Consider the following 14986-nt stretch of genomic DNA (forward strand, 5'->3'; position numbering starts at 1 on the left):
CTTGTTGGAGACAGACTGATCTAAACTGGGGATTTTGACTGGTCTTTCAACAGGCAGCAGTTCATGGGTTGTTTTTATTGACTGCCAGTGTATTGATGTCTAAATTCATTAATGATATTTGTGTAGTAAAACAACAAAACACCATTGTACAAAAGTAAATGGAAGCTGCTGCCAAAACAGACAGGATAGGGAGTGAGAATTGTCACAGCATATGCCACAGCACATGCCTCAGTCCCGACGGCCACGATACAGAGTATCACCATACAATATCAGAAGGACTCAACCCATGCAGAGAAGCATCGCATCACATCAGAAGGCTCCAGGCATCTGCCTTTGTTGTTCTTTAGCCCAACCTTTTATAGCCCTCATGGTCATGCATTGCACCTGTGTGCCCTCTGTTCCCTTTGGTCAGTGCACCTGGGCACTCCATGGCTCACTGCCTTCAGTGCTGGTCACCTCTTTGCACAGCCACAGCCCCACTCCCAATTGCCACAAACTCTGTGCCTACAGAGAATAGCACTACTTCTTTGGGGGTTGTTTTTCCTGTTTCACACCCATCTAATGAGTAATTTAGGAGACTTAGTTCCTGAGGTGATGAAGTGCAGTGGAAGGTGGTGCAAACCTGTGAGAGGTTTGTGGTTTGTCATAGGAATTCTATTAAAATCTAAATTTATTTAGGTTCTGTTCTGGAATCTGTGCTATTTTCTAGTTAGAGCAGTCTGGGTTTTGGTGAGTGGCTTAAGAGCAGGCAAAGATGGCTTTTTATTTACTGGGTTGGATTTTTTTATCCTGTTGTGCAGCTACTTGTCTACTGGGGTCTGTCTCACTTCTGAGTTCAGGCAGAACATGCTTCAGCTGCAGCTTCTCTCTCCTTTCCTTTCCCAGAGAGCACAACGTGCTGTGTATGTGTGGTGTGCTCCAGAAATCAAAGGGTGGTGGATTCACATTTACAATCTGTCTCTGCCACATGGAGTTAACTGGTCAGTCTGTCCCTCATTCTCTTTATCTCTTGTAGCCTCCCAGTGACCTTATGTGGTGTGTATGTGAAATCTTTGGATTTGTCCTGGTCATTGGTTTGAAGAAATGTGCAGAGACCTTGATTTTTATATGCTTTGGGAGTCTATAAAATGGATTTCTGGAATGACAATCAAATCTCCCAACCCCTGCTGTCTTTTGCCTTCTGCCAACTGCAATGCTGAGAACCAGATTTTCTGGAGTCTGTGGTTTTCTGTATCTTTAAGAGGTTTTTAAAAGATTTCTTCCTTTTGAAATGTTTGTCCTGTGCAGTGGCAAAAGGGTTATTGTTGTAGTTGGAAGGGCTGGAAATTTACATAAGGAGAGGGGAAAAAAAAACTTACAGAAACTCAACAAACTCAAATTCTGTGCTGGGAATACCTGCTGTGTTCCCGTTATAAACTCAGCTGTGAGCAGTTATAAGATTCCATCTGTGGGATGAGTTTCTTCTCCTTTACCCCTTCTTTTCCCTCTCTACAGTTCAATATGGTTTAGGTTTTTAGTTTCCCTTCCTAATCAGTCTATTGCAGATAAAAAAGAAAATGTGTGGAGGAGAGAGAAAAGGTTGCTAGAAATAATTTCTTTGTAAGTTACATAACCTCCCCTCAATGTATTTAGGAATCTGTCTCTGCCTTTCAGGCATAACCCACCATCTTCCTTTAAAGCAGCAGTCAAGGAGCTTTTGCACTAAGATGTTGGATTGTGAAATGTAGCAGCTGAGGCATGGACACGTCTCCCTCTGTTCCCCCTTCCACGGGCAGAGCCTTCAGACAGAGAGGACAGATGTGTCTGGGAATGGCATCATCCCCAACCACTGCAGCAAAGCCTCCAGATGGCCGGGCATGCAGTGAGTGCTTGGTGTGGAGCATCTCCCGAGGAGACCTGGTAACCTTTGAAATACCAGCACATTCTCAGGTTAAAGACATTCTGGGTGTGTGTTACACAGCCACAGCTGTGATTCAAGCAGTTGGGATGGAGACTGAATAAATAGCCTGAGTAATATTTCTGTTTGAGTCAGTGGCAGATTTGTCAGGGGCTTCAACAAGATTTCTTCACCAACCTTTTATCACTTTAATTTCCCTGCTGTACTCTTGTTCAGCTAAACTAATTAAGGCAAAATGTGGCTAAATTAGCTTGAAAGCAGAGTGTTTTTTCTTTAAAACTGAAAGTAATTATGAAATAATATTTTAACTATCTGCTCCCCAGTGTTTTAAGGTGTGATATGTTGACACCTCCTACCAAGTATTTTTTATTTCCCTGCTTTTGTTTTTAAGTGGCTATGCTTACTTGGTGGTTTTTCTATACTCTTGACCTGATATTAAAGAAATCTGACCAAAATTTAAGTTCTAAGTAAACTAATGACTAAAAATTAGATTTATTTCCTATTTAAATGGTTTGGTTGGCATATCCTGTTTATTTCAGAAAGTATTTGTGAGTAAAATCGGACTGTTTGCATCTCAAGGTGTGATTTTTGCCTGAGACTCTCTAAATCATTCAGACCCTTTCATTTAATGCTTTGAAATATTGATTAAATATATTCACTCTGGTTTGCTTTAATCTGATTACACATCTAGAAGTTTTCTTCTGATGTGGTGCAGCCATGTCTGGTGTAAGCTGGCTTAATTAGCACTGCTTAGTGATTTGGGACCCCTGTCAAAGGCTGTTAAGTTATCTGGAAGCAGAAGGAGTTAAAGCTGAAGCTGTGACCTCATCCCTGTTCGTGTTACACTGGAGTAGAAGCTGCGCTGAAAGGGATTGTTTGGCTGCACGGCTGTCTGTGCTTGCTTGATTGCTTTAATTCGGTTCTGATATCTGTCGCACACTCGCTGAACAGCTCTTACAGGAGGGATTTGTGGGAATGCTACAGGCAAAGGAAGCTGTGCTAATATCGACTGCCCGTGGAAATAGCTCCCACGGCAATAGACTCAGATAGATCTATCTACCCGATTTCAACTTCTTATTGCTTCGCCTGTGAAAATTGAAGAGGCGCCGAGGAGAGCTCGCACACAAACACTCACGCACTCCCGGGCAGCCGCGTGTGCCATTGATTCCATCCCATCCTTGCCGCCGGCTGCGTGGGAGCTGCGGGAGCGCTGCTGTGGCTTTAACGCGGGAGCGGCGCAGGCTACAATAGGTGTCACTGTGTGCGAGCCCAATCGCGCTCGGTGCCCGCAGCCATTGGCTCCGCGCTGCCGGCTCCGGCCGCTCGCCTGCCGGTCCCGCTCCGCTCCCAGCCCTTCCCGCACAACTTGGGCTCGCCGGCAGCCTGGCACTGCCGCCGTGCGCTCCTCCTGCCCTCTGCCCCGGCTGTAGCGCTGCCGGGCGGCTCCTGACCGGGAAAGCTGGAAGGAAAGAAAGCTGGCAGGAATGATGGGGATGTATTTAACGGTTCAAGTACTGGATCAAACTTAAACTCAGTTTCTTACTCTGAGTGCTGGAAAGGTCACCTTGTCTTGCTGGAAAAGAAGCAGACTCTCAGCTCTGTTGCTTTCGGTGTTACAGCTTGCACATACATTCCTAAATGTTCCTAGCTAGTTAGGCTGTCGGTCTTTACACACGAGTATACTGATGGTAGATGAGAAAGGAAAGAACATGAAATGTCTCACCTTCTTCTTGATGCTTCCAGAGACAGTCAAGAACAGGTCTAAGAAGAGCTCTAAGAAAGGAAATAGCAGCAGCAGTAGCAACAGCAAATTGCCTCCAGTTTGCTATGAAATCATTACCTTGAAGACCAAAAAGAAGAAGAAGATGGCTGCTGATATTTTTCCCCGAAAGAAACCAGCTAATACTAATACAACTGCTGTCCAGCAGTACCATCAGCAAAATCTCAATAACAACAACACTATTCCTGCACCTAATTGGCAAGGACTTTATCCAACCATCAGAGAGAGGTAAGTTCAGGGCAGTTTTTTTGGTGTTTGAATGGAGAGGTGAAAAGTAGCAAAATGTCCAGAATGCATTTATTTGCTGAAGAAAACATGGTTATATTTTATTTGTTTGGGTTTTTTTTCTCCCTGTATGTGTGTGGGAAATGAGAATTTCGGTAATGGAAAAATATTTCAGTATCTGTTTTCCAGTCAGGGCATCTGTTTGAGTTAATAAAAGTGTTGCTGAAAGCTGCAGCACACCCATAAAGATTTCCTTTTAGACCGTAATGGGGATTTTCAGTGATAAATGCTCTGGACTTTGATTTCCACTTCTTGGAAAGTTCTCAGAAGTTTGGGGGTTTGTTTTATTGCACCCACACACACCAGAAACACTTTTACCTCCTTAGTGCTTTCTCTGGTGTATTTGTGCAATGATGTGTAAAGTAGCTGGAAGCAAAGTGTGACCTGCTTCTCTTTGCTAACAAGCAACTTGAAGTTGTTAAAAAATCAAATTTCTTGCATCTGGGACATGCAGAGAGAGTTCCTGGGTGCCACAAATTAACATGCTACCTCTGTTTGTAGAAATGCAGTGATGTTCAACAATGACTTGATGGCAGATGTTCATTTTGTGGTCGGGCCACCAGGTGGGACCCAGCGGCTGCCAGGACACAAAGTAAGCAACAGCTGCATGATCTGCTGGGGTGGGGAGAGCCAGAGAGAGCTCCCACAGTTACAGCAGGACAGAGCGTGGGAGGCTCAGCTCTTCTGGGACAGGCAGCAGTCTGTGTTTGGAAAGGCCACATGCAGTGGGATGGTCTCTCCCTGGCTTTTCTTTGTGGTTTTTGGTTAAACAGCACATCTGTTGGGCTAAGGCAGTGAAGTGAGGAATACTGCTTTGTGCTGCTGATTAATACTGCTCTTGAGATTTCCTAGAAATAGTTAACTTCTGTGGTGGAGGTGAGTGTTTTCCAGTAGCTAATGCATCAATGCCCAGGAGAGTAAAATACAAGGAAAATGTGTAACTTGTTCTTAACTTGGACTTAATTTCTTACTGAAGTGTGTCTGTAGAGCCTATCAGTGCAGCCCAGTTTGCTCAGAGTGGCTCTCCCACATTGTTTGTGTTGGCAGTGTTTTCAGTTCAAAGCATGAAATAAGATTTCCCTTTCTCAACAGTATGTCCTGGCTGTTGGGAGCTCTGTATTCCATGCAATGTTTTACGGAGAGCTTGCTGAGGACAAAGATGAAATCCGTATACCAGATGTTGAGCCTGCTGCTTTTCTTGCAATGCTGAAGTAAGCATCATTCATCTGCTGGATATGTGTTCCTGTCTGATGTATACAAATACTGCCAATGTCATAGCTGAAGTTGCATATAAACAGAAAGAAAGCAGTTGCTTGAAATATTCCTCTTTTTGTGTTTTAAACTTTCACTTTTGCTCTCCCCCCATACTTCCAGGCACACACGTATTAGACTAATGTAGGCAGCTGTAAATAATGACTTTGACAGGGGATCTTTGGGCACATTGTGTACTGTAATGCCTATCGATCTGATTTGTCACTGTATGTTACACAAAGGAATGGAGTTACTAAAAAGATTTGTCAGCTGTAACAAAAAACCCCAAACCAACTGTTCTACTTTGCAAGCATAAAGAAAAGTTAAAAATGCATGCACAGAACCCCCTCAGACCCAGTAAATTGCTGGGTTTGTAGACTGACATTGTTCCAGCTTTTTTATAAACCTGCAGTATGCAGGTCTTGTCTTAGAAAAATGACCCTAAGTTATTCAGTATAGCCTCTGAAAAATAAATTTCTCCTTGTGTATCATATTGATGTGTTTGGAAAGTGATAAAAAGGCTGTTTACATGAATAGGGGGTTTTATCTAACAAGGAAAACGAGTCAGTTTACATGATCATTATTTTTCTTCTTGCAAACTGCATAAGAAATGCTCTCTTTTCCTAAATGGGCATAATGAAGCAGCTTCCCTGCTGAATTGTCCTTGAATGTATCTATAAATTCTGATTGTTAAGGAGAAATGCCCTATCACAGAAATGCTATGGCTTTGAGTTTTTGATTTTTTTTCCTTCAGCTTAAGTAAATGCTGTTGCTTTCCTATACAAAAAATACATCACTATCTGATAGTGATCCCTTTAATATGCTGCAGGTTTTCTTGCACGTAATGATATAATCACTAGCTAGCAATTTATTGTATTTCATAGATTGTTTTGATTAACTTGTGATTACAGAAGAGTTTCTTTTTCAGTTTTAACATTTCACTGGCATCATAGATGAATATTCAAAGTTGCACATAGAGTTTTTATAGGTTATTATCAACATCAGGAATGCTCTGTGCAAATATTGGTGACTGCCAGGGGAGCTCCACAGATGTTCTGTAGACCTGGAATATAAAGTTAAGATGTGACATTATGTAGGGAGGTGTGTTATGGATCTTTGCTTTCAGCCTCTTTGATTTTGTGGCAGAGCTCAGACTTACACTTCACTTTCATGCTGAATTTTACAAATCACAAATACAAGATACTTGGGTTCTTCTAGCCCCCCTTTCTTTTTGAACAGCAAATCTATTTCACCGTGGCTAAACACGATGTGCTGTATAAAAACTGAATGCTTTCTGAATTTATCATTAAGAAATGTGTGCAGAAAGAAAGCCTAGAAAAGAGAGTAGCAATACTGACATCTAGGTCTTGGCATATTATTTAGCCCATGGCAATTTAAGAAACTATCTATGAGAGCATGGCCAGAACCATGGGATTGTTCACCTTCTCAGCTTTTATTGAAAAAACCCTAAAGACCAGAAAAAGTTTGTGGTCTGTGTGGCTGCTGAGGTAACCTTGCCAGTGCTGTCTTCCCTGATGCAGCATGTCTGAGGCTGCAGAGTGCCCCAGTGTGTGTGACACTGGGATGGTGCAGGGAAGGCACAGGGATGCTGCTCAGCAGTGCAGCATCCCCCAGTCACAGGATCCACTGCATGTGGAGCTTAGGGGGAGCCACTGTCCCCTTCACTCCTCTCACTCTGGGAAACCATCCCTCTGAGTGTTTCCTGCAACTGCTGTGAGCCATGGATGGCAAGGCTGTCTTGCTACAGAAGGAAAGACTTCAGCTATGCCAAAGCAGCCTCTCCTTCACAGGCTTCTTTCTGCATCATAAACGTTGTCAGAAAATATATTTAGCTTGGATTTTTTGGTTTTGACGTCTTGCTCAAGAAGTTTGGGGATTTTTCCCCCTGGGCCAAAGAATTCTGATGGCATAAATATTTTTTGTGTTTTATAACACAGTGGGAATTCTGACAACAAACAAGGTATTGCCAGGTGTAATGTAGGAAATACCACAACGGGTAGATATTAGTTATTCTCCCAGTAAAACTGCTTTGACTGTTCTCTACAGTTTTAAAAGCAGGGTTAAACTCATAATCTAGCTGCCAAAGTGAATCAGTGCATTCATGTATTATATCTTAGTCTTGACTGTTTAAGTTAGAGCTGTGATCTCATCTCATCCCAGGCTGAATGTGTTACTAAACCATCAAACCCTGTGGTCTGGCAGAATCCTGTGTTTGAGAACAGGGTGAAACTGGAATATCAGTAATTGCAAACCAGAGCCGAGGTGCATTGGCAGAGTAAGAGGTGTGGAGTATTGCTGACAGTCAGTCTTGTCTGCTGTACATCAGTGATATTAGTTCTTTATTTTCAGGAATATTAAAATAGCAACTTTTGAACTATGTCGATTTGAAACAGATGTCATTCTCTGTTGTACTAGCAGGCAAAGAGAAGTAATACAAGGGAGGAAAGAGTAGGAGAGCAGTGAGGAGAATCATAAAAACGAATTAATTGAAAATGGAATTTTTTTGGGCGCTGAAGGAGCTAAGCCTGTAACCATTGATATACAAATGGGTTCTTTGGTTTCACAAATAAGCTGAAACCAAGTGATAAACACTAAAAATAAGCTTGGCTCTATGTAAGTTTTCTTTTTTCTCTGTAACCTCTTAGATTTTATACTGCTGGAGCAGTATCTCCTCAGTGCATGTTTTCCAAGTGCGGCATGGAGGATACTATCTCACAGCTGCAAAAATACAAATAGTTATTTACAACTATAATCAGATCAGTGTAGGTACTCAGTTCTTTTTATAGGCACGTCTGTTCTGCAGAAAACTCATTGTGTAGGGAAACCTGCTAACTAGAAAATTTTAATTAGTACAGGGTTGCATACGACTTTAGCTTTTCTGGAGGAAGACACTTTTATCAGCCATAACCATCAAGACTTGCTTATCCCTGTGAAGAGTGAAATTGCATTTGGCATGGTTTTAGCACATTGCATTCACCAGCTGCAAATGGAGCCCTGAAGCATGAGATATTGAAAAGAACAAACTGTACAATGCTTCATTTCTCTGAGCAATGAATCCCAGCAGTTTAGTCACATAAATAGAATTTCACCTTCATCTCTTCCACCACACTGCCATAGCAATAAAGGTTTTTTCATCCTTATGCAGTGAGACTGAGTGAAAATGCTGTGCTAGTTGAGTTAGGATGTTGTGAGCATTAAAAACTTGAAAATCTTCCATTTCCAATATGTTTCATAACCCTTTGAAAAAACCAACCAAAAAAATGAGCCCAAACAAAAAAGCCACCTCTGAAAAGAACCCAATCCAGTAGTTACAGAAATGGACAGCACCTGATATACTTGAATAGCATTTCTCTTCTTAGATTACCTAGTTACTGTCTACAAACTTGTTACTGTTCCTGCATTTGTTCATACACCTCATTAAACCATGGTTCACCATCAGGGAACGTGCAGCCCAGGGACTCTTGATAACACATGTTCCAGACTCCTGTGGTAGCTGAGGGAGGCAGCCCTGCAGGAGCTCCTGCCTGGGAGCCAGGACCTGTGTGGAAGGAGCACAGAGCTGCAGGGGCCACAGTTTTTAAACAATTGTCTCATAGCATGCACTCCATATGGAAAGTTGGATTCACCTTCGATTTAAACCCATTCTCTTCCATGATCTTAACATAAGTGCTGAATTTTTTTGTACTTTCTTTCTGGGCTTAATCAATACTCCCCAAAGCACTGCTTGATTTTAACGTGGAGCCATTTAAATATTCTTTGTTCATGATTTTGTATGAGTTTGTTGACAAACGAGTGTTGCGTTAAGCAGCAGCATTACACCTGTGTGCTTTATTTCAGGTACATCTATTGTGATGAGATCGATTTGGCCGCAGACACTGTCCTGGCCACTCTTTATGCTGCCAAGAAGTACATTGTCCCTCACCTGGCCCGTGCCTGCGTTAACTTTCTGGAGACAAGTCTGAGTGCAAAGAACGCCTGTGTGCTGCTCTCCCAGAGCTGCTTATTTGAGGAACCTGACCTGACCCAGCGCTGCTGGGAAGTGATTGATGCCCAAGCTGAGCTCGCTTTGAAGTCTGAGGGCTTCTGTGACATTGATTTTCAGACACTTGAAAGCATTCTCCGAAGGGAGACTCTGAATGCCAAAGAAATTGTTGTTTTCGAGGCAGCTCTGAACTGGGCTGAAGTGGAGTGCCAGCGACAAGAGCTGACGGCCACCATAGAGAACAAGCGCAAGGTGCTGGGCAAGGCTCTCTACCTGATCCGCATCCCTACCATGGCCCTCGACGACTTCGCCAACGGCGCTGCTCAGTCCGGGATCCTGACCCTCAACGAAACCAACGACATCTTCCTCTGGTACACGGCTGCCAAAAAGCCGGAGCTGCAGTTTGTCAGCAAGCCCCGCAAAGGCCTGGTCCCTCAGCGCTGCCACCGCTTCCAGTCCTGCGCGTACCGCAGCAACCAGTGGCGCTACCGGGGCCGCTGCGACAGCATCCAGTTTGCTGTCGATAAGAGAGTGTTTATTGCTGGCTTTGGGCTCTACGGCTCCAGCTGTGGGTCGGCAGAGTACAGTGCTAAGATTGAACTGAAGCGACAAGGGGTCATCCTGGGCCAGAACTTGAGTAAATACTTCTCGGATGGTTCTAGTAACACTTTTCCCGTGTGGTTTGAGTATCCGGTGCAGATTGAGCCTGACACCTTTTACACAGCAAGCGTGATTCTGGATGGTAACGAACTCAGCTATTTTGGGCAAGAAGGAATGACAGAAGTTCAGTGTGGGAAGGTGACTGTTCAGTTTCAGTGCTCCTCGGACAGTACAAATGGCACAGGGGTACAGGGAGGACAAATTCCTGAACTCATATTTTACGCTTGAATGGGAGTGTGTGGATACAAAGCATTTTGCTATGAAGAACCTGTCTGGTTCAGGCCTACCGATTCTTAGCTTTTTATCTGCAGATACGTGATCAGTACAGGGAATATGTAACTAAATGCTGTGGGCAAGTTCCTGGCTTGCTGTACTTGTAGCATCATTGGTAATTAAGTGTAATATTTAAACTGGAAGCTCTTAGAAACAAGCAAGTTTTAAAGGCTTTGTAAAGGGGGTGCCTGTTTGCTGGTGATGCTGACCCTTTCTTTGATGCACCGGTGAGGACATCCCCCTCTTGTATCTCACTAAACACTGTCTTCATTGACCCATTTTTCTTTCTCCATTTTCTGCTTTCTGCTTGTCTTGGGGAGGTAGGGATAGAAAATGAAGACTTGTTTTACAGCTCTCTCTGCTGTCTGCTCTGCAGACTTTAGAGATTCCAGTGAACCAAGCTGCTTCCGACCATGGGGGCTGAAAGAAGTCCTTCAGTTAAAAGCAGAAAAAGCACAAGTTTAAACCTTCATCCTGTGAGATTCTCCTGTAGCCAACTCTTTGGGATGGCTCCAGGGGAAGATGGGAAGAAGGAAGCATCTTTCAGGAAGCTCCATGGCATACCAGCCATATCCCCAGTGCATGGACATGTTCACAGTGAGGAAGGGATGTGGGCTTGGCAAGTTACCACCCCTGGAGTTCATTTTGTAGGAATCCCACCTTGCAGGCAAGGAAGTACTTGCTTGTGTTCAAATTGTGTATGCAGCTCTTGAAACTCTACTCCCATGATCCAGGTTTTGCTACACTGGAGTTGATCTGCTCTTTAAATGGCATTTCTTTGAACCCTTGCTAAATAAATGGGAATTTATAGAAATCATCTGGTGCAGGATAATTTTTTGTTTGTTTTGGGTGGGTTTTTTCTTCTTCCTAAATATGGTAGAGGCAGATTTTAGAGGAACAAAAGAATGTATCAATCTTGACTTGGATTTTTTTTCTGTAATATGAGATTTTTTTTTTTTCTTTTTATTACCAGTTGAAATTTAGACAAAGACAGAAGATTCCCAACTGTGGTCACGTTACACTTAGTGTATACCATCCAATGGCAGTGAGGGGGAGGAAGTCTCCCCTAATGGGTTATTGTTGGAGCTCTTGCAATTGCTTATGGCTACACATCAATCAGAGGATTATGTGGTCTGGAACCTTTTCCTTGCCTGAAAAGGTTCCCTTTCCTTTCCTCTCCTTGCTTTTCCCCCTAGGAAGTTGCATGTCCATATCATTTTTGATGATGTAACAGGAAGTTACATGTCTGTATCACTTTTGGAAAAGTATGAGGGATACTCCTTGTATCAGGGGAGGAAACCAGTATAAATAAGAACTACAGGTACTATTGAAACATGAGAAAATCCTTCATCACTGCACTGCAGTTGTTCCTCAAAGGCTGCACTGCCCATTGTAAAGCATCCTGCTTCACCTCTGAAATGGGTTCTGTTTGTAGCGTACCTTTTAACAAAATGAGAGGACCAAATGATTCTTTAGACCTGCTGAAGATTAATGTTACAGTATATCCACACATTAATGTAGCTTAACCCTAAATTCACTTGTCAGTTCTGTAATAAAAATGTTTTTCTCATATTATTTTACCAGTTTAAGACTGTTACTCTTAAGTGTTGCTTGATGGCTGGAATCCTGGCCCCCAGCCATCAGAAAGTGCCAAAATACATCTTTGCAGTGTCCAAAATACCATCTGAAGTAAGGAAAAGTGGAGTGTAGTCAAAGCCCAGATCTTCTCTCTAGGTAATAAAAGGAGAGCCAGGTAAAAATACTCCACAGGATTTATGCCTTTCATCCATCTTAGCGTTTACTGTTTTGTATACACACATACATGTGTGTGTAAGCAGCACTCTTTCTGAAATGTAAATACCCTCTAAATACATAGAAAAATGTTTTGTTTTTTTTTTGTAACAGATGTACATAATCCAGACTGTTTGTGAAATCTAAACAGAATGCTCCATGGAAAACTCCCAGGGAGAGATTTATAAAAACCTCCAGTTACTTATATTTAGATCTACAACTGAAAATAGACAAGAGTATAAATGGTATGGAGTGGAGAAAGAGTTGCTGAAGAGATCGTAGAAAGGATTCTGATATTGTGATGAGGTAATGGTCATCTACTTTTAGACAACATCTGAGCAGCAGTTCCGTTTATTTAGATACATTTCAAAGCAGAGCAAGATGCTAATCAGCTGATTAAATTTTTGTACAGCAAGTGGCTGATGCAGATGTAATTACTCAGAGTGATAAGCAGATTGACAGGTTGTGGTAGCGAGCTGCATTCCCATTTGTTTGGTAAAAAAAAAACCATGTGCCACAGCTGGTGAGACAAGTCACAGAGTACTGCATTGGATTAACTGGTCTGGGGTTCTCACTTTGAATTTGTTATTTGTTTTGACTTACCTGCAAATAGAGGTGACATATCTGCTACATTCACTGTCTGGAAGAGATGTTCAGAGATCAGAACACTCTGTAGCTGTAATGTGTAGAAAATGAGCTGTTATTTAACTATTGTTCTTATTTGATTCTTTTATGAAGTCTTTTTGACGAAGTAGGATGAAAGCAACCTCTAGCTTAATTCCTCTGAGTCCATTTTGGGTTTTGAGAGCTGGTGCAGGGAAAGGTTTCAAGTGTGGCTGATCAGACAAAAGGCACCCAAAACACCTTTTGATGCTCACAGCACAACTTGCTTCTGAGCACTTTGTGACACTAACAAGTACTGGGATGTAAGAAGGTGGCCAGTGCCACTCACCTTGGGACATCAGAGCCCTTCAGTAGGTGTCTGAATGTGGATTTGGTTGGTTTAGCAGAAGCACCCAAGCTTGAGTACATTGACTGACATCTTGCAAGCATCAGCCATATCAGCCTGGCATGTAAACGTAATGTCAATAGAGATCACCTCACAGATTTTGTCTAAACTGTTCCCTGCTACTTGTATCTTTGATTTGCTGGTGAGAGGAATCTGTGATAAGAGAGTATAGTGTAATATACTTTCTGCATATCTAAAATAGTATTTAAGTAAACACTTTAAATTCTACACACTTATTGCACTGAACTATTTTGGATTTTGTTTTTCTGTTGTGATAAACTCGGCTCACTTCAGGTCCCAGCACCCATTTGTGCTGAAGCAGTGTTTGACTTAGCAGGCTTACAGCATTATTTATAAAGGACAGATATATATAAATATATAAAGTACCTCATGTTGAATGTTATTGTACTGTATCTTTAATGTCACAGTGCAGATCTTGTTGGACTCATGAATGTGTATAATCACGTTAAACATAAAAATAAAAATGATTCTTAAATGGTTGTTTCCTGCAGTATCTTTGAAGCATGAGCTGTGAAAGTCCTTAGTTATCTCTTTTAACACTTCCTATTGTTGTTCAGTTGTGCAGGGATATTTGTTGAGCTTATGCATTCAGAGGTCTTTTGATCCCCAAAGAAGCAAAAGTCTAAGGAAAATCAAAGAAGAACAATGAAAATGTTAATCAGTTGCATTGTAAAAAGGTTGACGATTAAGCTAATGAGCTGGAGTGAATGAATTCATTTATGTACTTTATGAAAGACCTTGTCTACTAGCATTAATATTTTCATGTTCTATTAATATTATTAAGCATGTGGAGATGAAGGGGGAGGGTCTTTTGTTTATTCTAAAAGACAGTTGGCACAGGAAAGGCCATGCTTTTCAGTCTCTGATGTATCAGAAAGGACATGGTTAGTGCCAAGAGGCTGTTCTCTGCTGAAAAGTTAATTATATAATATTATTCAGAATTCTCAGTATTAACAATTCTCTTCCAGGAGATTTGAGATTTGAGACTTCACTGACTTTAAAGGTCACTTCTTTTAAAGGCTCACACTTCCATGATGTCCATCTCCAGGACCTTCCATATATTACTGGCTAATGATAAAAAATACAGTCTGATAAAGAGATACGGAAATTTGAGGAAATCTACCCCAGAAAAAAAATCAATACCTTCAGAGTTCATCTAAAATTCTGACTGAAGCATGTTTACAGGCATTAAATTTGCCACTTTGGGTAGGTTGTCTTTCTAGAATTTTTACTTCAATACTTGGCACCATGCCACTCCCTTCTGGATCCAAGTTGTCTTAGGTGCCCAGCACTTCTCATTTGAAAGTGGCCTTGAGCAGGAACTGTCCTGTGCCTTGTTCTGTGTTAATGGCACCAGCTCTTAAATGTGTGGCAGATACCAGCGTGACGTGGTGCAGCAAGGACCACACTGGCAGCAGCAGCCTAGCTTGGTGTGGCAGAGGAGATTGGTGCTGCTGGCAGCCTCAGATGCTTTGGTAAACAGGTCAGAACCAAGTGGACAAGATGAATGAAGCATGGCCTGTCTCATCCAAAGGGACTTTCTCCTCTGCTTCTGCCTGAAATATGATGGGAGTGATAAGACACTTGCTTTGGAAATTGATTTTAGGGAGAGCAGTGTCAGTATTGCACCCTTTTTGGTGAGGCAGAGAATCACGTGTGTATTTATGCCAGCAAAAAAAAAGAAGTTTGAAGGGGAAGGAAAGAGTGCTAGGATGTTTCTGACTGGGAGGAATTAGACCCCCAAAGGTGCACTCAGTTTGTCTTGCAGGTAATACCCTGCTTGCTGGAGAAGGCTCCTTGCTCCCACATAGTCGGAAACTGCTGAGGAACACGTGGCTGCTGCTTCTCATGAGGGCAAGATCCTGTCTAAAACAGGCTCTGAATACTCAGCTCACAAGTGGAGGAACACAGCATTCCCTGGCCTAGCAAGAGGAGCTATCCTGCAGCCCAGGACAAGCTTAAGGAAGCTCAGAGGGTGTTTGGGACCTCCCAAGCCCAGCACTTGGGGGAAGTTAA

General features: G+C 42.4%; 1 protein-coding gene across 2 annotated transcripts; it reads left to right on the top strand.

Moving 5' to 3' along the window:
* Positions 1 to 678: 678 nt before the first annotated feature.
* On the top strand, positions 679 to 13427 carry BTBD3 (BTB domain containing 3). 2 transcript variants are annotated; one of them, XM_041417264.1, is made up of 5 exons: positions 679 to 1899; positions 3641 to 3905; positions 4464 to 4554; positions 5055 to 5173; positions 9072 to 13427. In XM_041417264.1, exons 2-5 carry the CDS (start codon positions 3763 to 3765, stop codon positions 10102 to 10104), a joined length of 1386 nt encoding a protein of 461 aa, XP_041273198.1. In that variant the 5' UTR covers positions 679 to 1899; positions 3641 to 3762; the 3' UTR covers positions 10105 to 13427. The 2 variants fall into 2 exon arrangements, with proteins under 2 accessions (XP_041273198.1, XP_041273197.1); XM_041417263.1 differs by lacking the exon at positions 679 to 1899 and having other exon boundaries at positions 3583 to 3905.
* Positions 13428 to 14986: the final 1559 nt, after the last annotated feature.

This window comes from Onychostruthus taczanowskii, unplaced genomic scaffold (assembly GCF_017590055.1).
Source record: "Onychostruthus taczanowskii isolate IOZ18803 unplaced genomic scaffold, ASM1759005v1 scaffold55, whole genome shotgun sequence".
Taxonomy (NCBI): domain Eukaryota; kingdom Metazoa; phylum Chordata; class Aves; order Passeriformes; family Passeridae; genus Onychostruthus; species Onychostruthus taczanowskii.